This window comes from Monomorium pharaonis, chromosome 11 (assembly GCF_013373865.1).
Source record: "Monomorium pharaonis isolate MP-MQ-018 chromosome 11, ASM1337386v2, whole genome shotgun sequence".
Classification (NCBI taxonomy): domain Eukaryota; kingdom Metazoa; phylum Arthropoda; class Insecta; order Hymenoptera; family Formicidae; genus Monomorium; species Monomorium pharaonis.
The window spans coordinates 16,429,543-16,457,278 of NC_050477.1; the positions used below are offsets into that span (position 1 = coordinate 16,429,543).

Sequence of the window (27,736 nt, forward strand, 5' to 3'; positions counted from 1 at the left end):
TTCTTCATTTATGTGTTGAGAATACAGACATCTATTTCAACTGGTGTCAGGCAGCCTCGCAGGAGTCGTAGGTCGCAGGCTGGTTCAGCCACTTCAGCCCATGCTAGTCTTAACCTAAAAAAAATAAATTTTGATGCTCGAATAAGTAGGTTATGGAAGGCAGTAAGTACAATAAACAATATATTAATATGCATTTCTCAAAGGAACAAAAAGGATATTGTACAATAATGCAATTAACAAATTATATAACTTTTACAATAAAGAATGTCTAATATATTATATTTGTTTACAGTCAGATTTAAATCAAGTATAACTAATTTAACAATATTATTTTATCATTACAGACGAAAATGTAGTAGTAGAAGAGCAAATGCAAGTGGACGAGCAAGACGCGGAAAATCAACGTGAAGATGAAAACACTGCCAATGATGTGCAAAATAACGAGGAGACTAATATCTCAGCTGAAGGGTCACAACAAAGTATGTATTTTATATCTTAGATGTCACAATGTAATGAAATAAAAATTTTATAAATATCTACAAGTGTCTGTATTTTGACTAAATAAAATTAAATCTTCTACAGCAAATACAGCCAGCGTGAACTTAGATGTTTTGAATGTGGACGATGATCAAGCATGTTCAATATGCCTGGAGCAATGGACCACTTCAGGAGAGCATCGCTTGTGCTGTTTGCGCTGTGGACATCTGTTTGGGCATAGTTGCATTCTGAAATGGTTACAGCATTCTTGCAACAGTACAAATCGTCGTTGTCCACAATGCAATAAGAAAGCTACCATGAAACATATTAGGATGTTATATGCGAAAAAACTGACAGCAGTTGACTCTACTGAATATGAGAAGCTAAGAAAGGACTTGAGTAACATATCGGCTGAAAAGAATCGTTTACGGACAGAATTGTCGCAGACTAGCATTCGTTTGAAATTATACGAGGACCAGATAGCTAGCATGAAAAAACGTATTACTGAATTGGAAAGTCAAAACTTAAGAATCAATATTGATACTGGTCAGGGTACTTCCAGTGTCCCTACTTCAAGGAAGTTTCATTTAGAACAATCTATAGAAATCTGTAAGGAGGGTAGCTGCCGCGTCTTAGATTATAATCCATGGTACAAACTCCTGGCTGTTTCTCAGAAATCAACAAACATGCTGTTCAACGGATATGGCATAAGAAAGTTGGATTGCGAATGTTTTAATTTACGGCAAATAACTGTCTTACATACTCAGGCTATAAGAGATGTGACTTTTCACTCTACCCAACAAACAATTCTTCTTAGTGTTGGCTTTGATAAATGTGCAAAGCTAATGGACATCCAAAATAATACAACAATGCACACATACCAAACAGAATATCCACTTTGGAGTTGTTGTTGGTCAGGTGATAATCCATATGTTTTCCTAACTGGTGCACAAAATGGAACTATAAGTCAATTTGATATTAGACAAACTTCTTGTGCTATTAACATCTTGGAGAGTAATGGTGATAGATCACCAGTTGTATCAATGGCAACAATACCGCCAAATCCTGGTAGTGGTATCAGCAGAGGTGGATTTATAGCATGTCATTTGAATACATGTTATACATATGAAATTAAAGACACCACTTATCTTTCCAAACAGATGTTTATAGAGGGTCCTTTCGTCTCAGTGCGCTATGATGAAAAAAATCATCACTGTCTCATATCATCTCGTCCTAATTCTAGACAACCAAATGCAAGACACATAGTATGTACTATTGAAAGGAATACGCTAAATGAAGAAATAGTTACATATAATGCTGTACATACATTCCAAGGTGGTAATTCTCAACAACTTTTGTCTCGACCATGTTATTTATCTGTGGAAGACGATACATTGGTATCAGCATTCATAGAATCAAGTGGTAGTATATCATTATGGAGTATAGCAAATGGCCAAAAGTTACATAATCTCCCTGTGTCAGATCCTATTAGGGATCTGTGTTCATTTAACATCAACAATAACTTATTTTTAACAAGTCTTTCTGAAAAGAAACTTAGACTATATAATTACGGACAATTAACATAAATGTAAAATACAAATGTACAAAATGATACTTTGCCTCGTTATTGTGCATATTTGATACAACAGAACACAATGATATCTCTTGATGATGTATTTTTGTATACATATGACAGACTGACCTCTTTGAAATTGTCATATATATATATATATAGATTTTGATTGATATAAAAGGAGAAATATATATACATTTAAAAAACCATTTACAATATTTTTTTATTATCTTCTACTTGTTTTTATTTTTTGTACTTAGAAAATCATAGATATAGTCATAGATGTATGTATATTAAAGAACCATTTGTGCATTAAGGGTAAAATGTGTTGCAAAAATTATAATTGTAAAATTTTCTTTAAAAAGTGTGGATTATAAAATAACTTTTTTTATAACTTTAACCAAGTTCAAATAAAAACAAATTTTCCTATGAGGCATAGAAACTTTCTTTCTTTAAGGTTTCTGGATACTTGGCGCAGTCCTATTGAATTTGTGAATGTCAAAAGCGAAAAATATGCGAGAATTTTCATATGCCATTTCTGAATAAAAAGATACTTCAATGAAATTATACTTCAGATTGCTTTAGTTAGTACATTTGTTAGATATACTGAAAACTATACTTTTCCTTTGATTGTTAATAAATAATTCGTATTTATAAATATGAAGCCTACCTAGGTAGCAAAGTGTCGTATAATCAACAGCATTTTTTGATCATTTTTATGACGAAGCAGACGTCACTCATAAGATGAGCTTTGTTTTTTATTCCTGCACTGCTGCACTAGTGCAATAAGTTAGAATGAGAAAAAATATATTTGTTTTATTCTAACTTATTGAACCAGTGCAGCAGTGCAGTAATAAAAAACAAACCTATGATGTCTAAGTTGTAAAACTGACGTACATTTATCTCATCTTAACGACGTAATATATATATATATATATATATATATATATATAAATAAGCGATATTATGACATTAAATCATTTTAACTTGGTTAATTTGACTTTATCTTTTTATCTCTATACATAGGTTGGACTTCCAAAATATCTGAAAAAGTATAAGTTTTACAAAATAACAAGTTTTACAAAAAATGTTGCCAATAAAATTGTTATATAATTTTAAAAGATGTATTTATTAAACTTGTCAATTTAACTCATAATATTATTACTGTGGCGCATTAGGGTTTTCATAATTTATTATAAATGACAATGCTTTACACTAATATTTAAACAAGTGTAGTATGTATAGTAACTACAATTAACATGCTTTTAAATTAATATTTATTAAAATAGAATAAATTAATATTTATATTAATTTACAATAAATATAAACTTTATTTAATTTAATAAAATAATATAATAAATATTAATTTATTAAATTTATATTAATTATAAATATTAATTAAATATAAATTAAATATAAAATATAAATATTAATGTAAATATTTATTAATTAACAGATAATAAAGTTATGCAATAGATTTCCAGATCAGGTTTGAGTTAACTCACTTAATTTTCTGTAACAAATTTTAGTACAATCATTTTTCATGTATTGGAAATAATGTATTATTGAAAGCACTATGCTTACTCGAGCAGCGGCTATCCTTCCCCTCCCCACAGATGAAAAATAATGATTAAAAAGACGTCGATGTCGATTCGACATGATTTCTCACTGTATCAGTATTTATATGAGACATAGGCCGGTATTCATAGTCGGGTCTTATATTTAAGATCATCTTAAGTACTGTTTTAAGATGCCATCAACCAATCACAGAGCCGTATTAGCATCTTAAGACATTGCTTGAGACGATCTTGAAATAAGATTTGACTATGAATACCGGCCATAGTGGCTGATTAATTCATAAATCCCATGACTAGATCAATGGAAGGATCGGAAAAGTAACTTTTGGAACCTTTACTTTAGGTCAAAAGAACATTTTAAACGTAAAAAAATTGTTTTATGTTTATAACAAAATTTGTTTAAACAAATTGCGAAAATCGACTTTTTGAAAAGAACTAATAGTGATTTAATAGCTATTCGATTGTACGGGAAAAATTACATGGAAATCATGTATTATATTGCCAAAAATAGTTTTTATTTTGCTGTAGTAATATTATAAACAATTTTTCGCTGTCTGTACCAAGGATCGCACTGTTCCGGTAGCATACGGTCGTATGGGAAGGAGATAAAGAACTAAAGGCAAGAATCAAACATATACTGAGCACTCACTTATCTTTAATATGATTGCTCCTTGCCCTTAGTTCTTCATCCCCTCCCCATGCGTATGTTACCGAGGCCAGAATCTGCGATCCTTGGTCTGTACCCGTTACTACCCAATCGCATTTCTATTATAAATTGTGATTGAAATTTTCTTTATAACTATAATTATATGTAGCTATGTAAGTTTATAGATAAATTTTTATAAAATGGTCAATGTGATGTCATTTTGACGTCCAAATAACATCAAAAATTGATCAATATCGAGGGACTGATTGCCGTCAAAATGACTTTGTTTTATTTGACCTCAAGTTGATATCAGTTTAATGTTATCTTGACTAATATGTGTTGCTTGGGAAACGTGTAGTTAAATAATATTTTTTTATAAATAAATATAAATCTAGTTTTTTTTACTGATTTTTACATATACGAAATAACATGTAGAATAACTTATAAAAATATGTTTTTGCTCTGTTCTTTTGATAAGGCTAAATTATATCCCAGACAGTACACATTATTTATAAAATATTTACAAAATATTTATAATATTTATTTGAATATTTTATAAATATTTATCCAAATATTTTATAAATATTTTTGTGGTCTTTATAGATTTGACAGATCATTAAGATTTATCATAAATATTATAAAAATATTTATGAAATATTTATAAATATTTACAAAATATTACTATAATATACTTCGTAGATTTATTCAACAATTCCTTTTTTTAGTTAAATATAATTTAAGAAAACGAAAATCTAGCACATCTTTTTAAAAAATTAATTCCTTTTTATCTTTTTTAAGTTTTTCAAAATTTTAAATTTTCACTTTTTCTCAAAAAAAAAAAATATATTTATATAATTTGAACTATAAACATCAGAGTTAATAAATTTGTTTTCGTTTTTTTTTTCAAATTAAAAGATAAAGTAAAATCAACGTAGTTTTATTTAACTAATGTTAAAAAAAATTATTTAAAATACAATTATAAAAATAAATATATCTACAAATATTTTAAATAGAGTGATAGAAATAGAGAGAGACAGAGAGAGAGAGAGAGAAAATGGAGAAAGAAGGGAGAGAAAAAGTGCGAGAATATTTGATCCGCATATACACAAATAGACCCGGGACACGTGTGTATGTGTGCGTGCGTGTGTATGTGAAGTAAGAGCTTTTGAGCCCGCACGAAAAAGCTAGTTATATATAAGTACCAGGTCTGTATGTTTGCGAACTACTGCATCATTTGTGGTTCGATCATCCTTTTGCAATTGGTCTCAAAATTTTCCAAATTTTTCAAGGATGGCTCTCATGGATTCAGTTTTTCGATGAACAGCCCAAGGAACACACTAAAGTCAACAAAAAGTCAAAATGACTTTATTTTGATTCGAAATAGTCACGCATTTTTTGTATGACCAAAAATTGATTCTACAGTATCTGCTACTTAGAGTGTGTTCGAGGAGACGCTATTAGCGCTATCAGCATCAGTTTATCCTTGTTCTACTTTTAATGAGTAATAAAAATGGACTGATGTTGGTAGCGCTAATAGCGCTCCCCGAACACACTCTTAGTGATGAAAAGATGACTGCTCCGTGACGAAAAGATAACTGATCTTTAATTTTTATATATAAATGTATCAGCTTATATAGAAATTATACTTATGGTATATTATGCATATGTAATAATTAATTTTGCAATAGAAATATTCTTAGAGCAATACACTAAAATTATGAAAACTATAATACTAATATATATATTGTTTGTTCAATTATATCTATTATAATTATAAGATATAAACATTTTAATAAATTTGTTTCACATGTTTTTACTCTATAAATGTATTTCAAAAATTCTTTTAACTATAGCAAAGAAAAACCCTGCACATTACTATAATACTAAATATATTACTAGCATGACATTTTTTTGACGTCAATAAACCGTCAAATTTTGTTACCAAAAATCATTTTGACTTTTCTGTCGTGACGTAATTATGACATCAATGTGATGTCATTTTGACTATAATGTATTCTTTGGGAGGTTGTTTCACAAAAGGATTTTTTTTTTTTTTTTGAAAAGTTACGGCTATCAATTCTGAAACACCCTGTAATTTTGCGCAAAAATTTTTGGTCCAGATTTGAAAATGTTTAAAAATGTCCTGTTGCAAGTGGATAAGGCTTGAAATGACTGTGTAGTACCAAATATCTGTATATAATTTTTTCAGAGATGGCTGCCCATGATTTCAGATTTTTTATATATAGATTGTTTCAAAAAAGGACAATTTTTTTCTAAGTTTTCTTAAGCCATTATTTCCAAAAAATCCAGTATTTTCGCTCGAGAACTTTTGGCCCAGATTTGAAAATTTTTTAAAATATGTCTGTTGCAAGTGGATAGGCCTAGAAATGACTGTAGTACCGGATGTGTATAATGTTCGTATGTCCGCAGACTACTCTGTCATTTATAGTCCGATCCTCTTGCTACTGATCTCAAAATTTTTCAAATTTTTTAGGGATAGCTGCCGTGGATTTGAATTTTCAAAATACAGGTTGTTTCAAAAAAGGACCTATTTTTCCCAAAAGTTATGGCTATCATTTCTGAAATACCCTGCATTTTCGCGCAAGTATTTTTTGTCTAGATTTGTAAATTAAAAAAAAAACTTGTAAGTGGTTAGGCTTAGAAATAACTGTGTACAATTTTAAAATTAGAGTAATTACGCATTTTTATAAAAAAAGGAACGCCTTTATACAGACATACTAATAAAATATAAGCGGTCTAAATCCAATATTTTCTGTTATTACTTAAGTGCTCTTTTCATTATTCATTATACATATACACGTTTTGTCATAATTAATGAATTCAGTATTTATTACTATTACTAATAATTTATTACATGTTGTATACAATATCAAGTCGTATTTGTACATTATAGATTAAATTTAATGGTGTTTTACAAGGAAAGACATTTTCAATAACTTATCGCACATAAGAGAGTGGATAGTCAATTTTACAAATATATTTTTATATATTGCTTTTGTATATAGACTATATACAAGAAATCTAGTGAGAAATTAATATTCAACCATCTCTGACATGATTTATATACTTCAGTATTAAATAATAAAAGTTTTGTGTTAAATACTTATTAACAAAAAAGTATAATATAAAAATTTATATACTGATATTATGGAAAATAAGTAAATCCTCTCAATGTTTAAAAAAATTATACGTTAAGGAAAATCTGTATAGACCAAAATCCAAGCAAAACAATGGAAAAAGAATATTTATTTTATGATAAACATTACAGTAATTAAAACATCAAAAAGGATGTTGGAACCACAACCACATCCATAAACAATCCCATATATAGGATAATACATCGCAAGCTAAATATAAAAAATAAAGCAAAACAATTTTTACAATCGACTGATCACTTTTTGAGAAATTGCATATCACTAATTGATGTAAACCAATAATTAAATTTTTTAGCCTTTTACTGTATAATGCACATGATTTAACATTTCAATTGTACAAAAAACTACATGCATTTTTGTATCATATACATTATTATACAAATAATAATTAAATTTCTTAATAACATCTTCATTCTTTTTAGCTGTGCTGTATCATAATTTTACAAAATTGTTACTAAAATCAATTTTTATTTATTTTTATTTTTTCTCTCTAATTATATATTTTTAAATATAGAATTTAACTGACGCTGCTATAAATGCCATTTACACCTGAGTCTGGAATGTACACGGCATGGTACAAATATAAAAACAGAAAAATAATATATATTTGTAAAGATACATATCTGTGACATGATAGTTTTATCACCTCATGTAAGCCACACTAAAAATGTACAAGTCTAAAACATCAACATTAAAGCGAACAAGTTTATGAATCTTTTTACAGGTCATATCTTACTTTAATAATATACAAGCGGATTTGCCCAAATTATATTTTTTCTACCTCAAATAAAAAAAGTTTTTTATACATGTTAATACGGTATGTTGCATAATATTACTTTATTTATCAGAAATCAGTGATGATCAAATTACATTTAGTGATTCTGACAGATTTTAAAATTAGTTCAAAAAATTATTTTTGTTAATCAACAAATTTAAATATAAAAAGTTAAACACAACAATCAAAATTTTTTCTCATGCTTTATCATAAGCTTAATAATGTTCAAGAAAATTTGTACATCACTGATATAAAACGCAAATCATTATTATTCAAACTGCAAACAGACTCTATATATATTTAAAGGTATAGCAAATTTGAGTGAAAATTCAATATTCCTAATATAAATTTGAAATCTGTACTGCAATAGAAAACTTCAAAAGTCAATTAAATAATAAAAATTTGACAATGGTATGCAGAGAATTGAAGAAGAGTATGTACTTATATTTAAATTTGAGATATACTGTATTATTACGTATAATGTAAGCAATCAAGAATATATTAATTTAAATTTCATTATTTCTTAAGTAACAATGTAGAATTTAAACAGAATGTAATACAGAACAATATATTTTTCATAAAATGCTTAAAATTTAGCTAATTGATTTATACTAGCCATTTTTTAATAATTATTTCTCTTTCATGCTTATGTTACAAATTAAATAAATGTGACTATTGGTAGATATTGAATAGATTTTCTGGTTAAGGTTTTTTATCATCCAAATATTGTCATATTCTAGATGTAGAATTCCAATTGTAAAATCTATCAATATCCAAACACGATATTACAAGAAAATTTTTAACACAAAATGAATGGATGTGACAAATGCTTGAATGTGACAAATTAACTATGTAGTTATCACTAACTGAAGAGGCAGTGCTCAGTGGCGCGTTCCAAGTCCCAATTATATGATGATAAAGCGACTCTCGCATTATGTTCTTCAATTCCCATATCTGTTAATCTTCTTATTTTGTCATCTAAATCGGGCATCTTTGCTGGCCCTAGAGAATCGATATAAATCATATATATTTTAACACAAAGTATGTACATATGTATGTGTGTTTGCATGCATGCATGCACACGCGCGCTTGCGCGCGTATACTTTGTATTAAAATATATATATAAACGTAGGTACGTGATTATGCAAATTACATACCACCTGCATATACAAATGTCCAATGTGTGGCAGTTTGACGAAACAATTCTGGATGTTCTTTATATTGTTTAGCGACTACTGCATCCTGAGGATCATCAGGTTCTGCTGCAGATAACAACGCTTGTAGCGACAGTAATACTGTACGCAGAGTCATTGCGGCAGCCCTTAAATATAAAAGGAAAGATTATTTTGTAAATTCATAAATTACGTTAATATTATACAACAAAATAATATCAAATTAAGAAATATGTAGAAAAGATATGAACATGATAATAAATATTAAAATGTATTCTCAATTTATAGAGAAGACGTTATAGGTTGAACAAAAGTTTTTGGTATACAACTATTAATAATCCAATTAAATGTAATAAATTTATAATAAAAATACATGCCATTGATCTTTTAAAATATCCAAACATATGGCACCAGTTACGGAAGATATATTGGGATGCCATATTTTTGTTATAAAACGTACCTGCAAAAAATAAAAGTTTTTACAAAACTTTTGACAATTTATTTATAAAAATTTATCTATTATGACAAAATAAAATATATAAGTTTATTAGAGACAATATATTAATATGTTACTAATTTTTAAATTCCAAAATGAAGTTTATATAATATTCATGTGTAATTAATCTTATTAAAAACTTGTTAAAAATTAAAGAAGTATTATTGAAAACTATGGAAATGCTTGCTATACAAATATTATATTTATATTCTAAAAAAATATCAACTTACTTTAGGAGGATTGAATGGATACGTCTCGGGAACTTTGATTTCGAGCACAAAATTACCACCTTCGTATGGTGTGTCTGGTGGACCAGCAATCTCTCCCTTTAATTCGGTAAGACTATCGTTGACCAACTCAACTTTAATCGCACATTTTGCTATCTACATACAAACATTAAATAAACATGTGTTAAATAATCAAGTTTCTGTTGTTAATGTAAATATTTATCTCAATTTTGTAATAACATCACATAACAATTTAAATGAATAAGATTTTGAAACTCCTGCAATACAATATTTACTTAGCAAAAAAATTACTACTAAATGGAAATAAATTTTTACATTATATAAGTGTATTAAACTTGCAATTTAAATATAAAAGTTTCTTAAATTCAAATTAACAAGTAAATGTAGTCACAACAAAGCTAATATACATATTAATTTATCGTGAAGAAATGATTAAACATATAAAATTAAAATTGTAAAATTTAAATTTAAATTAGAAAATGATTTATTTCCTTTATATGTATCTTTGAAAAGCATAAAAATGTATTACATGATATGAGAATTGTAAAATTTGTAACTTAAAGTATATTTGAGGCAAATGACGCATTGACGCAAACGCAAAAGATTAGGAAAAGCAAAAACGAAATGTCAAAAAAATTTAAAAACAATTGAGGCATCGAGGCTTTAAATCATAGTAGCACGGTAATATTTCGGACAGTTTTTAATACACGCGACACTTGTTTTTCAATCGCATCCCCTCCTTCTCCCGGTGAAAGAAAAACATTTCAGTTATGTGACAACAGATAAGAGGACTCGAAACAACGTCAACACACGTTGCTAAATTATGCTCCGTCATAAAATTCGTAAAAATTCGTGTGTGGTACTACGTCAAACTCGCGATATAATTATCAAAATAAACATGTAATCATAACCTATGACATCCGACGCGCGATAAGGGGAATCTCGAGCTTTCCACGGTGGATAATAATTCACAACTATCATGCGCGATACGGTGCCTTAGTCGCAACGCCTCGGCGTAATTCGGCCGGAGTCTAAAGGCACGTGGAAAGCATTATCGGAGACAACGAGAACGCGTCGGATGCGAGGCGGGCAGAAATGAATGGCAATCTGAAGAAGTGTAAAGTCACCCGGGGATCTCAGTGCGACCGAGAACCCGGAGCCGCACACGCGCATCGTGGTGAGTACGAGACGGCCGATCCATCTATACATCCAGGCGAGATTCAATTAGACCGTGGCTGACGATGACGACGACGACGTTGACGTTAGGGGCAAGGAGACGCTAATCGTCATCGCGCATCGAAATACGCACGTCATCGTCCGCGTGCGAACACGCAGGTTAGCGCTACGCGCTACGAAAGCGGTTCGACGATTTCGATGAAATTTTAACGACAGGAACTCTCGAGGGATGCTACGTACGGAAGTTATGAATAACAATCGGTTGACGCGCCGGCGACGCGCAACAGGCTCTCCTCCCCGCGGATTCAGCGGCGACGAGGATAGAGATTGCGTAATCGCGCGATACGCGCTTTTGCTACCCGCCGTAGGCTTATCGCGCGAAGAAGGCGGACACGCGACCCCCGAGCGCCGCCGCCGTCGCCGTGACGAGGCTCGCTCACCACTCACCTCCTCGCTCTTTATAACCTCTTTGAATTCCCGTTTGATTCGCTGCGCCGCGATGTTCGCCATGACTCCCGAGACTCGCCTGGTACCACGGTTAGCACGTTGTCATTGTCGGTCGAACAAACGACCAGCTCGCTACCGTGGCTCGCTGCGACGCGTATCAACACGTCGACGGCGTGGCGTGGCGTGGCGTCGCGTCGCGTCGCGTCGCCGAGAGCGTCGTCCTCCACCTCCTCCACCACCACCACCACCACCACCACAGAGATCTCGCCGAATCCACCCGCGTCCGAATCGTCGTTCTCGTGTCGTCCGGATTGACGTCTCCACGCGCGCTGGCACGGGCCTCCCTTGTCGTCCCTAACCCGGTGGTCGTGCGTCGACAGTCTAGAGGAGGCTCACGCCGCGCCGCGTCGCGCACATAGGGACGTAGGCTACACCACGATACACCACACAGTACGACACACACGCGGACTCGCGTTCTCGTTTGTTCGTTCGGCTTAGCGCCGCCAACGCCACATCGATGGGCAAAAGTTGACTATCGCCCGTTCTCGCGGCTCGCGCCCGCCCCTTTTGAATTTTGTCTAGGTTCACGTCCTTGCTCTTCTCACCGCGGGCCGCGCCGCGCCGCGCGAGATTTGCACCCCGCAGCGCAAATAGAGCGGTCTACGGCGACACGCGAGCGAGCACGTGCGGCAACGTGCACGTCAATCGACGATATCCGGAGATTACAGCCGCGCCACGCTCGCGATAAAAGTACGTTATCGGCTTAAGGGCGGTAGAGAGAGGACGAGGGACGAGCGCGTGGGCCACTTTGTAGAGGCGTCTTTTGCGCGGGGCCGCCGTAAAAGCGAGTAAAGTTCCGATAGGTAAAAATTGGTGAGAGAGATAGAGAGAAAGAGAGAGAGAAAGAATGAGTGAGTGAGTGAGTGAGACGTCGTATCGATCATTGCCGACCATTGCCGACCGGGCGTTGAGAACGGCAGCAAAGAAGCGCGCGCTGATTGTCGCGCAATCGGTATTAGGGTAGGCCTCGTTATTTCCCGCATAAGAGGAAAACAGAGATGAAAGGGGGAGAGAAGTCGGGCGCGCGATAAGCGAGCGCTCCTCTCCTCGTTTTGTACGCGTCGAGATACCCCTGCGCGCGTGGAGGCGGAGCGTGCTCCATCGCGCGCGACGTCACGTCCGGTAGGCGCGATCACCGCCGATTGGCCCGACCGCCCCCGGCTGTTTTCTGTTGTAGTGATGCCCGTGTCGCAGCCAGTACGTGCCAAGAGTTTGTTACGCGCAAACTTGGAAAACTCACGCGTGCGAGTCTTGCAGAGCAGAATGCCCAACATCAAGGTCTTCAGCGGCACCTCGCATCCGGATCTCGCCCAGCGGATCGTCGACCGCCTCGGCATCGACATCGGCAAGGTTGTCACCAAGAAATTCAGCAACCTCGAGACATGGTAATGGTCGCTCTCGGTGTGCGTCGTGCGGTAAAAACCACGCGCTCGTGATGACCACGTTTTCATTCAGTCACCGTAACCACGTGTCGTCGGTCGCCTTGATTCTCTCGCGTCCCTTCTTTCGTCTCTTCCTCGCGCCTTCCTCTGTCCCGGCCTTGCGTACTCCAAACCTCGCCGTGAGATTTATCTCTCCGCTTGCGTTACTCCCGCGTGCTGTGTTCTCTCTCGAGGCATCTCCCGATTTTTAGATCACGATTCTTTCAACTCGATCTACGCCGCATCGATCCGCGTTATAAGGTTTCTCGAAACAAAATGCATCACGTACACCGACGTATTCACGTTTTCCACGATGATAAACGAGAAAACCCCCACTGTGCTTTCCCACGTGCTACGGAAAGCGGTACGCATCGATATCTACAAATTAATTCGGATTTTGTCTTTATCGTTCGCAATGCTGCTAATATTAATTTTCAGTTTGTACCCTCTGTGTACACTGTATAATCAGAAAAATTCAACTGAAAGAAACCGCCTTGCTAATATTCTATCATTTTTGTACAAACGCAAGAAATAACAAGATATTATAAATATTTAGTGTGGAGATAGGAGAGTCTGTCCGTGGGGAGGATGTGTACATCGTGCAAAGTGGAAGTGGCGAGGTGAATGATAATCTTATGGAGCTTTTGATCATGATCAATGCTTGCAAGATTGCTTCTGCTTCTCGAGTAACGGCAGTTATTCCTTGTTTTCCTTATGCAAGACAGGACAAGAAAGACAAGGTAGGTAAACTGGAGAAAATAAAACTATTATTTATTGTTACATTTCTATTACATATAATTCAGCGATATATAAATATATATATATATATATATATATATATATGTAATACAATTTAATTTTATTATATCCTTTAAATCTCTTATCACTTATTTCAATTTTATATTCCTTGTTAGGTACAAGTATATATTCCAAGAAATTAATATTCTGTTTAGCATCATATATAATAAAACATTTTTTGTAATATTTTAAGTAGACCATATTATTTGCTCTTGTAAAGGCAATGGCATTAAAGAACTCTTTATTGGAGCAAGTAATATGCATCTTTTTATCAAGATTGCATCAGTGATATAATTAGCTATTTGCAATTTCATAACATGGTACACGTGAGATAATGCATTAGTATATCTATATAAGAAGCAAACAGTAATTACGAAAAGTTTACAGTAGAAAGTTTATATTAATATAGAATTGTAATTTTATTAAAAATACTTTCATTATGTATTTTTATTTGAAACTTTCATAAAATGATGAACTTTTATTAAACGTAATATGGTCTTGTAATCAAAACTTTTTTTATATAGACTGCTTATATAATCATTGCAGTATACATCTTTATATTATGTATATATGTATATACATCAACATAAAACTGTGCATTATAGCTGCAATAATTGCCCTTTTTCTTTAATTACTATTATACTACTTGTGAACGTTTGAGAATTAACATAATTACAATCTATTTATTTTTAAATAAATAGATACTTGTGAATATTAATCTTTTATTTTATATAATACTTTGGCAGCTTGACTTTTACAAAAAAAACAACGTAAAACATGATGTACAAACGACAATTTTTCCAACAGGATTTAAACGAGTATCGTAGATATAGGTAGTTAATATACGCAATTGTAGAAATTTTCCATGTATTTTATACTATCAGTAGGACCTGGTCTGATAAAATATTTTTAATTGTTGCGATTTATTAACTTGATAGAAAGTACGTTTTTAAAAATCTTATTTAAGTATGGTTAACTGTTTTTCACCTAGCAAATTTTTTAAAAATAATAAACCGAGTGTTTTTTTTTTCTTAAAAATATTTTATTACCACATCTTAATCAATTGTTTTATTTGTATTTTAATATGACGCAAGTACACAAGTACAATATATTTTTCTAATCTCTGTTTCATAATATTATGTCTCGAAGTTTTTGATAGTTAAAACAAGCGTGATAACAGAGGAGGCGTTATCTTGAGGAAGCTTTATATTTCTTTAACATACTATATCTTCACAGGGCGGTGATGGTGGAGACTCTAAAAATCAGATTGTCATGAAGTCGAACGAGTGGAAATTCAGGGTAACTTGCGATGGTCCTTTTATTTGTTCTATTTTTAATTCTGTCTAGCTTTACAACAGACCAGTGGAATAATATCATTTCTCGAACGCAAAACTCGATCTTATCATTTCGTCATACGAAATACTCGCTTGTACTCTGTCGGCTTTATGTTATTGGGTTGCACTAAATACACTTAGATTACAGGATCTTCACCATTCGCTGATTATTGCAACTTTTTTTAAATATTCTTTAAAGCATATCTATTTGGGATATCTGTGCCTGTTACGGATCAAAATTAATGAGAACATTAATTTTTTATAGCTGGGATTATATTGTCTTGTTATTTATGGTTACAAATTTAAATGACTGTATACACTTATATATGTAATTAGAATAGACACTTTTTTATATAAATGATATATGTCTTAGAATTTTGTGCATATTTAATCGTGCATATACAAAATAATAGAAAAAGTATTGTTGGTTTTTAAATATCATGTTGTGTAAAGCAAATGGTGAAATGAGTGTATACAGATCAAGTATGTATATAGGGGAAATATTGTACAGGGATAATATAATCAAAATATGCAAGCAATGCATGAATTACAAATGAAATTTATAATAACATTTTACATTTTATTTATAGAAATAATGGTTATTACTTATATCATTTATATAATTATTTAAATCTCATAAAAAGTCAAGCATGAGTTAAGCTTATATTAATTCCATTATTCAATCAGATTTACGTTATATCAAAATTTTAATTTCAACTCATTGCTTATAGATGCATATTATCTTGAAATATAGATGAGAGTATAGATAATTATAAGATTACATGTAAATTGTTATAAAATATTTATATATTATTTTTATATAATATTTTATCACTTGATAATTGAGATGTTTGTAAGCAAAGAGATGTTTGAGATATTTGGGACAAATAGCAAATACTTTAGAATGTTAAACACTGCAAATGCATATGTTTCAAGCATGTTATCTATAACGTAAGGTTATCAAAAGTTGGATAACCTAAACGGCTGTTGCAAAACTCATGCTAGATTTCTTCAAGGGAGGTCTCCTGTTCATTTTTGTTGTTACGACATAATATAATAATTGTATAATGAATCAATTTTTAAAGTACTTTATTTTATTAATTTTTTTATTATTATATATATTTTTTTATATATTTATTATATTGTAAATATTTATTATATTTTTTATTATTTTGTTTATTTTATACATGTATTTATTTTATAAAATTATAAAAGTTTATAGTACCAATGTAACATTATTACATTCTTCACATACAATAAAAATGAGCGTCTCTAATGTTAAAAGTGGATACTGCATGGAAGTAATATATAAGATTAAAAATTCTACAATTCCATATTATCTCCTGTAAAATAGTTATCAGCTCTATCATTTGCTACGTCTTTATATTACAAAATAAAGAGAGATTAAAGAAAAGTTATTATTAACTATAATGTTTGCTAGGAAAAACATTATAATTATATTCTTTTTTAAGTTTCTGAATAATTGAATATTTTCAGGATTTTCTACCCGACCTGTCTACAGTGAGTATAATAGCAACGAGATTGTCGAGTGCAGCGTTTGTAATGATAACTCGATGAACCATTCGATTTGTAATATTATTTTTGAATTCAGACAAGAATTTTCTTTGTAGGACTAACCAAACTTATAATATCGTTGCTATACAATACAGTGGTATCCCCATGAATGATTGAATGAATGACACATTTGGTCAAAGCATATTGATATTCGAATGAGAGGGCAAAATATTAATATAATAGCAGTACATTGACAATTAGTAATGGGGTACGCATAATGTATGTTTCATTGGGTACTAATTAATAAAGCTTAAATCAGTGTTATTGTCCAAGTGCACTAATCAAATATTGCCTATCTTATTAATGCTTAAATAGCATAGGAATGTCAATGTGTTATCTAGTAATAACTTGTCTTGTCAATACAATAATTGTGGGTAATACATTGAAATAGTTATTAAAAGCTTTTATAAGCCTAATGCTCATTACAAATACTGTGATTTACTAAAAATATTCCATCCATAAAGCACAATGCATTTCTCTGCGTTACAAGGACAATGTACTAATACGGATATATTTTAATTTGCAAATAAAAAATTCTCTTTTATGTAACATGCACAGACAAAATTAAAAATGCACTCACAATATTGACATATTTGTTTTTTAAAATATATCTTTACATTTGTGACATTCTTATCTGTATACGTATCTCATACACAATGTTTGCCCTCTTGTTCATTTCATATTATCTCATATTATCCTTTGCTATATATAAGAGCAAGGGACTGAGATGCATTGTGTTTCGTTTTGCGTTCATAATTTTAGATATTTTGCTTCACTTATGATAGTTGTTGAGAGTCTAACTGGGGTGCATTTGCAACGTCGTTTTACTATTGAAATTGTTTTTTATGAATATATTTATATTTTTCTGATAAATAATGTTTTAGTATATGGCCACATTATATTCATATTTTGTCCCCTCTGAAAAAAACTCTTTGGCAATCTACTATTTAGTAAATTATTATTATGTTGTATCTTCCAAAAAGCCGACGCAGGCAGCTGAAACAAATTAACATATTTTCTAAAATTTTTGTTTAGCTTAAAAGGTAGTAAAATAAACTGGTTTATAATTTTTTGAATTTCTCAGATGTTTTTACGCTTTTAAAGAACTTTAATAGCAATTTTTTTAAATTGCAGGATATTTCCAGTTGCAAATGGACTTGAAGGACTCTTACAAATTCTCAAAACTGATCTATTGAAATGTATTTTACAGAGTCGCGCACCAATTTCCGCAAAGCTAGTTGCGAATATGCTTTCCGTGGCGGGTGCTGATCACATTATCACAATGGATCTGCATGCTAGTCAAATACAAGGATTTTTCGACATCCCAGTAGACAACTTATTCGCCGAACCAGCTGTACTCAAATGGATTAAGGAGAATATTGTTGAATGGCGAAACAGTATCATTGTCTCCCCTGACGCTGGCGGTGCCAAAAGGTGAGTAATCAGAAAAAGAAAATAATTTTTATCAAAGGAATACATGGCCTATTCATTTTTTACTTTACAGAGTCACATCTATCGCAGATCGATTAAATGTCGAGTTTGCGCTCATACATAAAGAAAGAAAAAAGGCGAATGAAGTTGCGAGCATGGTATTGGTGGGAGATGTCAAAGACAGAGTTGCTATTCTTGTAGACGATATGGCTGACACTTGCGGTACCATCTGTCACGCAGCAGAAAAGCTGTTGGAAGCTGGTGCCACGAAGGTTTATGCAATACTTACACATGGTATCTTCAGTGGGCCAGCCATTAGTAGAATTAATAATGCTTGCTTTGAGGCTGTGGTAGTCACCAATACTATTCCTCAAGATGGCCACATGAAAGATTGCCCAAGGATTCAGGTAACTATTTCTTATGCTAAAGAAATTTCTATACAAAATTCTTATCGCGATAACGGTGACAGTAGTATTATGTGGATTTCATCGTGATACAGAAGACTGATTGCCTTTTATCTTTCAGTGTATTGATGTTTCGATGATGTTTGCTGAAGCAGTAAGGCGGACACACAATGGTGAATCTGTATCGTACTTGTTTTCAAATGTACCGTATTAGATGGAAATCTTCCGTAATCTACTTTAAACAATGTAAGAAGAACATACTCTCTTTTTACATTTGTTTATTGTTATTGTTGGTTAAAAACTACTCCGACTACCTGCTAGCTTATTGTTAGATTCATATTCTGTGTCCTGATTCCAAATTGAAATTACATTTGTTCTATTTTTTCATGAATTTCTGATAGCAAGTACAACGATCAATCGATACGGAAATTTAAATAATGAATTTTAGAGATTTAGGTATATAAGATGTTTTTTTAAAGTTAATTCTATGAATTTCTTTTAACAGGAATTAGAATTTTCGTTGTGATTAAAGAGAGTTGTCATTTCAACTCTATATGACATAGCACCTTTTTCATCAGTTTCAATTTATAACAAAATGAAGGATCTCTCTGTTGCGATAACGAGATCATAGTAATTTAATGGATTGAAATATTTGTAAACTATTATTAAAATGCGTCCTTAATGCACGTAATGATCACGTAGCATAATTTGCAAATATCAGAAGTTTGAATCAATTTTAGATCTGCGATACTTATACATAAAAAATTTTTCATACGTGAAAAGACATTTAAATTTTGTAGGTTAGTTAAGATGTGCCCAACACATTGCAATTATAACGTATACACGATAGAAAAATGGCACTGATTGTATGTTTTAATACAAACATAATAATACTGTTGATCATATTAAGGCCTGGTTCCACAACTCACGGTTAAATTAACTGGCCGATTTTCCATTGGAATTGACCAATCGTATTTGTTAATTTTGCTTAACGACAAATACGATTGGTCAATTCCAATGGAATAATCGGCCAGTTAATTTAACCGTGAGTTGTGGAACCGGGCCTAAGAGGATGCTAAACTGTCCGTCAAACTTGATCGAAGTCGATAATGTAGTCATTCGTTTATCGTTGTTCATAAAAATATTCGCTTCAAAATACAAATTATGTAGCTTATATGTACAAATATTCCTCAGTTCAGAATAGATTAAGGAATAAGACTATATTTGTCAAATTACGATTAAAAGCCGTAAAATAGAGTTATTTGTGTGATCAAATTTTATTTATCTAAACGCTTTCACTGCAGATTTTTTAAATTTGATCATACAAAAAACTTTTTTACGGCTTTTAATCATAATTTGACGAATATAGTCTTATTCTTCAATGTATTCTGAAGTGAGGGATGCCATTTATTTGTACGTATAAGCTACATAATTTGTATTTTGAAGCAAATATTTTTATAAACAAGGATAAACGAACGACTCTACATTATCGACCTCCAAACCAACTAAACTAAAACCAAAATAATTTATAACACTCAATAAAATGCAACTTTATTTTATTTATATTTCTTTATAATCAATGCGGATTTAGCTTGACTTGACTATGATAGCGATCATAAATTTTTTGGCTTAATAAGAAAGTGCCATTTGTTACTCGAATGGGTATTACAATAAATGTATAAAAAGTAAAAGTGATTTTTTTACTAATAAGAAATATAAAGCACATCCCCAAAAATGTCATATTTTCAATAATAAATTCTTTTGCCAATTCCATTATTTAACAAGAATATTGAAATATCAATTTAATCTCTTGCTGAAAATAGATATCGAAAATTTTACATTTATCAAGAGAAATAAACAATATAATATACAATTTACTTTTATTTAAGAAAGAGATTACAAATTGAATTATATCTTACTTAATATTGAAATTTTATAAATCGTTGAGATTTTTTTTACAAATCGTGTGAAAAAGAAAGGCAAATTATTACTTATATTCTATGGATCCGATCCACTTGGCGCTACAAACGCTTTGAAACATGTTGATGGTGGTCAATTCATAAAATTCTTTGTTTTAATTGGTACTCAATCACTCAAATGTTTTGAAGCATTTGTAACGTGGATTGCATCTTTTGTTTATGCATACATTATAATAATTTAAAAAATAAGGCAAGAAACTCCCTAATTTTAATGTAATGGTTTTTCAAGCTCATAAGAAGGATCTGAAGTATTCCTGACCATTATGCAACCATTATGCAATGAAGTAGATATACATTGACGTTATCTCGTTTGAAGATTTATGATTTTTGAATACCAGCAGGTAATGTTATATCAAATACTATTGGTGGATTATTTGGCAGATAATTTAGATCGCATGTTGATGCATTAATGTATATTATCTTGCCATCTGAAGATATGCCATATCCTGTAAGATAAAATTACATCAAATAGATAAGAGATATTCCCAATATAAATACAAATATATAATAATATTCATCGTACCTTCGTGTATGTGACCAAATACATGGTATCTAGGTTTCACACGATTCTGCACCGTCGACAATAACTCGACACATCCAGCTCGTATTCCAGTGCAGACTAGGTCTCCATGACCTACAGGAGGAGTATGCGTTATGAGGATATCTGTGTCAGATGGAATCATTTCCCATTTTGAGAGGCACGCTTCTCCACGTGGCACGTTAAATGCCCACTTACAAAACTCTGGTTGCCTAAAGTTTCAATGAAATGTATCCCTCAGAAATAAGAATCTCTTATACCTGAAATTATTTTCTACAAATATTTCATATAATGTTTTCAAGAAAGGCAAGCACCAATTTTTTTTTTATACAATCATGATACAATGACATTACATCTCAAGTAAACACATACATCAATGAAATTTTAGATTGGTTATTTAATTTTGGAATATCTAAGCATAAAATATGAAAATGTTTTTGTAAATGCAAGCTTAACATTTTTGTATAAATCTCATGAATATATGTTACATATGTGCTTTACTTTCATTCATCAAGTTATGTAGCGATAACTGATATAACATTTACTTACCATGGAGTACCATATATCTTGATTCCATATATTATAGTCTCGGAATCTTCGAGATATGTACAATTTGTCAAGTAATCTTTAACATTTGTAGTTTTAATAGCCTCCGCGAGAGTATCCTTGGACATACCCAAAGTAGGTATATTGTCGAGTATGCTGGTTCCTGTATGTTTTTGATGATCCCCACTGGTATGCACAGAAAAAGGATGTGTGAATGTGGGGTCAAAGCTAAGCTCATGGTTTCCAGCTATAACTATTTTATGCTTGTGTGGCAAGTTACCTAGAATTACATGAAATCCATCTTTTGATATCTATATTTCTCATATAGTAGTATATATCAATTAGTAACACATGATAATTTACCTATCCAATTATTGAATTCTATGACTTCTTGCAAGCTACCGCATTTCGTAAAATCGCCAGCGTGGATGAAGACATCTCCCAGGGGGATGTCGAACTTTATATACGGCGTGAGCGAGTGCGTATCGCTCATGCATACCACTCGCAACTGAAAATAGAAAATTATCACTAAACATACCTGTGTATCTCGGACTAATTCACGGTGACGACCGAATAGGGGTCGGTTGTTCCAACTTCTTGGTAAATTTACCTATCAGGTAAATATTTGTCTTTATTTAAGAAAAGAAATAAAGATAGACACATGCTTACCTGGTAGATAAGTTTACCAAGAAGTTGGAACAACCGACCCTAAGAAATGAAAAACAATTTTTTTTTCCCCTCAAAAAACGATTAACGACGTCAAACATATAAGATGATTTTTAAGGTTAACATAAATACATTTCTTCGCATAGAGAGATTGAGATGTTAAAAATCAAACATACCTTGTCGCTCGGTGCCTCGGTCGTCGGCAATTTAGCATTTATTTTAACAACTTTTTGATGCTGAGATAATTCATGCCAGGCTGCCGTGGGATCAGCTGTCAATGGATGAATAGCTATTTTCATGCTGAACCGGTAAATGCGACAGACGCGTCGTTACGTCACTACTGTGTATCGCAGGACAGTGTGTATGCATGCATGTATACATAAAGGTACGTATAACACATTCGTTTCATCTGCTCCTTGCATTTTTTGCACGTGAAACGGACCTCTCTGATTCCATTTATATGAATAAAAATAAAATAACAATATGCTTAACGACAGCCATCATAAGAATCTAAAAATAGCCGTAAAGATTTCGCAAAATGTCGACTGCAAACTTTGTCGACAAATACCAGTAAAAATATCTAATTAATTATCTACTAACTATAGAGATGTGCGAACTATTTGGATTCGAATCGAATCGAATCGATCTGATAAAATTCGAATCGATTTTTAATCTAAATTAATTATAGTTCGAATATGAACTTTTGAATCAAAACGATTTTAAAGCAAATGTTAATGATTTTTTTATATGTTCTGCTAATAAGTAAAACGTGATGGGGTTAATGTAATTATATGATGAACGATATCCAATGAAAGTTCTATTTTTGAAAAAAGACAAACTCTCATTGGATATCTCTCATTGCCCATCGTGCACAGTGTGCAATTAGCCCTAGGTAGCGATCAACACTTTTCCTTAGGGCGGGAACGTGATCGAAAAGTCCCTGGTGAAAATGTAAAATCGGAGCGTAAGTTGAATATAAAGGGAGAGTAATAGAAGCGTTAACAAATCTTCTACGAAACGTAAATTGAAATAATGAAATGTAAAAGAAGTGTTAAAGCTTCTTTTACATTTCATTGTTTCAATTTACGCTTCGTAGAAGGTTTGTTAACGCTTCTCTTACTCTCCCTTTACATTTGACTTACGTTCCGATTTTACATTTTCACCAGGGTATCGATCATGTAATTTTTCCCCTAGGGCGAAAACGTGAAAAGTGAAAAGTTTCAAGTTACTGTCTCTTTCTATTCAACACAATAGAAAGAGATAGTTACATTAAACTTTTCACGTTTCCGTCTTAAGGGGATGCTGGACTGCCTCTCAAATTTGATCGAGGTCGATAATGTAGAGTCATTTGTGCACATTATTAATGAGATTTCGTATATATTTCTTTTATAGATTTAAAAATTCTTTTCCAGAATTAAAATACACGTATTAATATTAATTTGTGAATTAAACTAGTGCTCTGTTTCTATCCTCGGACCGCCTCGTACCGATTCCTCACTCACACATATATACGAAATTTTCTCTGAGGCTTTTTTCTTATACCAAAGCTTCTAGCTCATTTCTGCAAGCATTTTATTATTCTTTCATATAATAAGATTAGTGCGTACTAGTTATTTGTACTTACAAAATTTTTAAAACTTATGTGTTGCAAATGAAAAATACGAGACGACTGCACAAAAGTATAATTTACTAACTTTTTTGTTTTTTACATGAAATTATAGGGAGGCACTATTTGTTATTGTCTATACTTTAATTCTAGAGAAGGATTTTTAATTCTATAAAATCGGTAAAAAAAATAGGCCTAATTAAAAATAATAACGTTCAATCGGTAAAACAGACGACTCCAGCATCCCCTTAAGGAAAAATTACATGATGAAAATTACATCGCTACTCTAATCTATAATGAAGGATTTAAACTTTAAGCCATAAGAAACTGACCAATTACAGTAAATTTTTATAAAAATACTCAATTGTGATTGGTCAATTCCTTGCGGCTTAAGGGGATGTTAAACTGCTCGTCAAACTTAATCGAGATCGATAATGTAGAGTCATTTGGGCACGTTATTAATAAAATTTTGTATGTATTTCTTTTATAGATTTAGAAATCCTTTTCCAGAATTAAAGTTTATGTATTAATATCAGCTTATGAATTGAATTTCATACTAAGAATTAAAAAAATTTTTTCAGATTGCTCTTTTGAGACACGAAATGTTTATCAATGTGTATCTTTTTTATTAAGATGCCTACGCTCAATCTGAAAGCATAGTGTTCTTTAATATTCACTCGTGTGCGAATCTGACTTGATTTATACGTACAAGGTGCACAATTTTTATATCAAGCACATTTTGTTACGAGTCCACGTCAGACGCCGACAATTAAAAATTTTTTTTTTAATTTTTCGTATAAAATTGTTACGTCCGCACACTGTTATTGTCTATACTTTAATTGTGGAGAAGGATTTTTAATTCTGTAAATGCAATATTATAAAAAGTTGGATATTGGAACAAATTGTACAATTCTGTCGGTAAAACAGACGACTTTAGGATTCCCTTAAGGGGATACTAAACTGCTCTGTTTTGTCACTAATTTCTAGGACACCGAAATCTTTTTATTGATTGCATGGAATTGAAAATCCTTCTCCAAAATTAAAGTATAGATAGTAATGCGGTGCGCTGCGATCAATTTCATACGAAAAACGAAAAAAAGTTAGAAAATTATAGTTTTGTTATCGACTTCTGTAGTCGACTCGTGACAACATTTGCTGCGTATAAAAGTTTTAGACTTTGTACGTATAAAATAAGCATGAAGCGCACTTGGCATTTCAGCAAAGAACAATACTGTGCTTTTAGAATAAGCCTAGGAACTTTAGAAAAAAAGTTTTCCGTGTTTCCCTTAAGGGGATGCTAAATTGCTCGTCAAACTTAATCGAGGTCGATAATGTAGAGTCATTTGGGCACGTCATTAACAAAATTTTGTACGTATTTCTTTTATAGATTTAGAAATCCTTTTCCAGAATTAATTGTAGAGAATTTTTAATTCTGTAAATTCAATAAAAAGTTATACATTGGAACAAACCCAGTGAACACAGTAATATAGCAGCAGTGTAACAGCAATGTAACCGAATATAACAGTTTACGTTACTCTGAAATTACACGTAACTTACATGTAAGTTACAATTTCCGACTCAGCAATATAACATGTTATAATTACATGTTATCTAACCGTTACACAACAGTTACAAAGAAAAATAAAATAAAATAAAAATTTCATTTTTTTGAATTTATTTTTATCAACAGCACATACTACATTTAGAATAAATTTTTGTTAATTAATTAAATTTAAATTGTTATTTTTTATTTTATTCTTACTTGCCGTTGCTAGGTTTGAACCCGGGACCTTAGGATTACGAACCTTGTACTCTACCTGCTACACCAATTTGACTCATCGATATGGGTACTTGTTATTGTCTACATAGACCTACAGGATGAGTTTTAATTGTGAGCATCGTCCACGTATTTTAGGAATGCACTTAGACAGAATTAAGATATATTGTTATTAAGCATAAAACTACTTATCATCTACGGAATGCACTTACAGAGGATTAGAGATATACTCCTAATGTATATTTTCCATTATTCTGTTTTTAAGAAGTACTTTACATTGTTCTCCTCTGAGTGTATGGAATTTCCCTTTTTTTTTTCTAGTAAACATAATACGTCATTCTACCCATATAAATAGGGCACCCTTCGACGACAGAGTCAGTTCTCTCAGTTAACAGTTCACAGTACGTAGTACTCAGAATCACGTAGTTATAAGTAATAATTGTAAAAATTTGTGAAATAAAGTTTTTTTTATAAGAAGAAAAACAACGATTCTTACAATTGGTGGCAGCGGTGGGATATAATTAGCAAATAGTGAAAAGTGCTTTTACTTCGAGGACAATATACTAGTTGCACTAGTTACCTCCGAGGAGGACCCGAAGATTATCCTGCTGTATCGAACTCAACGGGGACAGACTGGCGTGGACAGAGTACAGAGGGGTAAGAGAAATAATTGCCTCTGAAACGGAATCAAGCGAGGGTAGCAATATTCTAGAGTCAAGAATTTTCGTTACCGCTCCAATGTCGCGCGCACAGAGTCCTAACCGCGAGCAAACGCTCACTTTCAACATATTAACCGACAAAATGCTCGAAATGACAGACGCAATAAGAGAACTCAAAAATCAAATAACGGAAATTAAAATAAACGGACATGCAAATCAAATTCCATTGCAAACGATAAGAGAAGAGACTGTTGAACCTGAAAACATTATAAAAAATTACAATAAAGTTATGCAACTAATTCCGGAATTTGATGGAAATAATGTGGAAACCTTTATAAACCACATACAAACAGCAGTAAAACGATTAGCAGTCGATCAACATGAGCTGCTTCTCTGTAGCATTGTGGCACAGAAACTCACGGGAAGAGCAAAAAACTCAATTAGAACAGACACTACGCCAAACTTTCCACAGTTTTACGAAAAACTGAGATATCTTTACGGCAAAGCACAGAATATCTCCGCTTTAGAGGTGCAAAGAGACACCTGCATCCAACGTCAGAGCGAGTCCATCGATGAATTCATAAATAGATTTCTTCGCATACATGATGAAATCATTCACGCAGTAAATTCACAGGGCACTGGCATCGCAACTATTTGTGTACAGGAACAGCTATACCAGCAGAAAGCTGTGGAAGTGTTTCGCCGCAACGTAAAACCTGAGATTGGTGATCATTTGTATTGTTTTGAGTTCAACCTGCTCAACGAGGCATTCTCCAAAGCGAGAGCTTTCGAGGGAGAGCTCCGACTAAGAAAAATGCGAATGCAACGCTATGAATCTTCAAAAAGATTCTCTCAAGAAAAAACACGGTTTCAACCCAAGGAATGCAGCTATTGTAAGAAGCGTGGACATGAAGAAAAGGAGTGCAGAACGAAGGCATTCCACCTGCAAAAGGGGCAGCAAAATTTTCGCGAGCGTCAACATCCCAATCAACCACCGGACCGAGCATCGCATCATTTGTATGCAGCCAATCAGGACCTAAACAACAGCAACGACGAGAAGTCTACCAAGGACCCGGCGGCACGTACGTCAGAGCACCCAGAATTAAATTGAAGATTCCAGGTTTCAAAGATACTATTTTCTTAGTAGATACAGGTTCAGACATATCTTTAATACATGAA

At 32.5% G+C, this 27,736-nt stretch overlaps 4 protein-coding genes across 14 annotated transcripts; 2 read left to right on the forward strand and 2 right to left on the reverse strand.

Moving 5' to 3' along the window:
• Positions 1-12,191, reverse strand: LOC105830501 (ubiquitin-conjugating enzyme E2-22 kDa). 4 transcript variants are annotated; one of them, XM_036294077.1, is made up of 7 exons: positions 11,764-12,188; positions 10,123-10,275; positions 9,774-9,856; positions 9,382-9,545; positions 9,092-9,226; positions 1,805-1,854; positions 1,678-1,716 (listed from the first exon to the last, which is right to left on the reverse strand). In XM_036294077.1, the coding sequence occupies exons 1-6, from the start codon at positions 11,824-11,826 to the stop codon at positions 1,847-1,849; spliced, it is 606 nt and encodes a 201-aa protein (XP_036149970.1). In that variant the 5' UTR covers positions 11,827-12,188; the 3' UTR covers positions 1,678-1,716; positions 1,805-1,846. The 4 variants fall into 4 exon arrangements, with proteins under 4 accessions (XP_036149971.1, XP_036149970.1, XP_036149969.1 ...); XM_036294078.1 differs by lacking the exons at positions 1,678-1,716; positions 1,805-1,854 and adding an exon at positions 1-114; XM_036294076.1 differs by lacking the exons at positions 1,678-1,716; positions 1,805-1,854 and adding an exon at positions 5,496-5,610 and having other exon boundaries at positions 11,764-12,191.
• Positions 28-2,259, forward strand: LOC105840304 (E3 ubiquitin-protein ligase RFWD3). The gene is made up of 3 exons (XM_012687210.3): positions 28-162; positions 345-479; positions 583-2,259. The coding sequence occupies exons 1-3, from the start codon at positions 153-155 to the stop codon at positions 2,061-2,063; spliced, it is 1,626 nt and encodes a 541-aa protein (XP_012542664.1). The 5' UTR covers positions 28-152; the 3' UTR covers positions 2,064-2,259.
• On the forward strand, positions 11,068-21,790 carry LOC105830463 (ribose-phosphate pyrophosphokinase 1). 8 transcript variants are annotated; one of them, XR_003625946.2, is made up of 9 exons: positions 11,068-11,317; positions 13,001-13,208; positions 13,801-13,984; positions 15,279-15,341; positions 18,162-18,385; positions 18,456-18,789; positions 18,908-19,032; positions 20,995-21,106; positions 21,322-21,790. XR_003625946.2 is itself a non-coding variant. In XM_012669808.3 (8 exons), exons 1-7 carry the CDS (start codon positions 11,236-11,238, stop codon positions 18,998-19,000), a joined length of 1,188 nt encoding a protein of 395 aa, XP_012525262.1. In that variant the 5' UTR covers positions 11,068-11,235; the 3' UTR covers positions 19,001-19,032; positions 20,995-21,209. The 8 variants fall into 8 exon arrangements, 7 of the variants coding, with proteins under 7 accessions (XP_012525262.1, XP_012525254.1, XP_012525246.1 ...); XM_012669808.3 differs by lacking the exon at positions 21,322-21,790 and having other exon boundaries at positions 20,995-21,209; XM_012669800.3 differs by lacking the exons at positions 20,995-21,106; positions 21,322-21,790 and adding an exon at positions 19,292-20,477.
• LOC105830495 (metallophosphoesterase domain-containing protein 1) lies at positions 20,329-23,033 on the reverse strand. Its single transcript, XM_012669855.3, has 5 exons — positions 22,692-23,033; positions 22,213-22,357; positions 21,853-22,129; positions 21,289-21,515; positions 20,329-21,211 (listed from the first exon to the last, which is right to left on the reverse strand). The coding sequence occupies exons 1-5, from the start codon at positions 22,812-22,814 to the stop codon at positions 21,084-21,086; spliced, it is 900 nt and encodes a 299-aa protein (XP_012525309.1). The 5' UTR covers positions 22,815-23,033; the 3' UTR covers positions 20,329-21,083.
• Positions 23,034-27,736: the final 4,703 nt, after the last annotated feature.

Excerpts from the sequence above, each read along its gene's own strand:
- LOC105840304 (XM_012687210.3), top strand. Across the intron at positions 480-582 it reads AGCTGAAGGGTCACAACAAA|CAAATACAGCCAGCGTGAAC; the intron begins GTATGTATTTTA and ends AATCTTCTACAG.
- LOC105830463 (XM_012669808.3), top strand. The coding sequence starts at position 11,236 with ATGAATGGCAATCTGAAGAAGTGTAAAGTCACCCGGGGATCTCAGTGC. Across the intron at positions 11,318-13,000 it reads AGCCGCACACGCGCATCGTG|TGATGCCCGTGTCGCAGCCA; the intron begins GTGAGTACGAGA and ends TTTCTGTTGTAG. Across the intron at positions 13,209-13,800 it reads TTCAGCAACCTCGAGACATG|TGTGGAGATAGGAGAGTCTG; the intron begins GTAATGGTCGCT and ends ATAAATATTTAG.
- LOC105830501 (XM_036294076.1), bottom strand. The coding sequence starts at position 11,826 with ATGGCGAACATCGCGGCGCAGCGAATCAAACGGGAATTCAAAGAGGTT. Across the intron at positions 9,227-9,381 it reads GACATTTGTATATGCAGGTG|GGCCAGCAAAGATGCCCGAT; the intron begins GTATGTAATTTG and ends TCGATTCTCTAG. Across the intron at positions 5,611-9,091 it reads CACTGAGCACTGCCTCTTCA|TGTGTTCCTTGGGCTGTTCA; the intron begins GTTAGTGATAAC and ends TGTTGACTTTAG.
- LOC105830495 (XM_012669855.3), bottom strand. The coding sequence starts at position 22,814 with ATGAAAATAGCTATTCATCCATTGACAGCTGATCCCACGGCAGCCTGG. Across the intron at positions 22,358-22,691 it reads CCGAGGCACCGAGCGACAAG|TTGCGAGTGGTATGCATGAG; the intron begins GTATGTTTGATT and ends TTCTATTTTCAG. Across the intron at positions 21,516-21,852 it reads AAGATATATGGTACTCCATG|GCAACCAGAGTTTTGTAAGT; the intron begins GTAAGTAAATGT and ends TTGAAACTTTAG.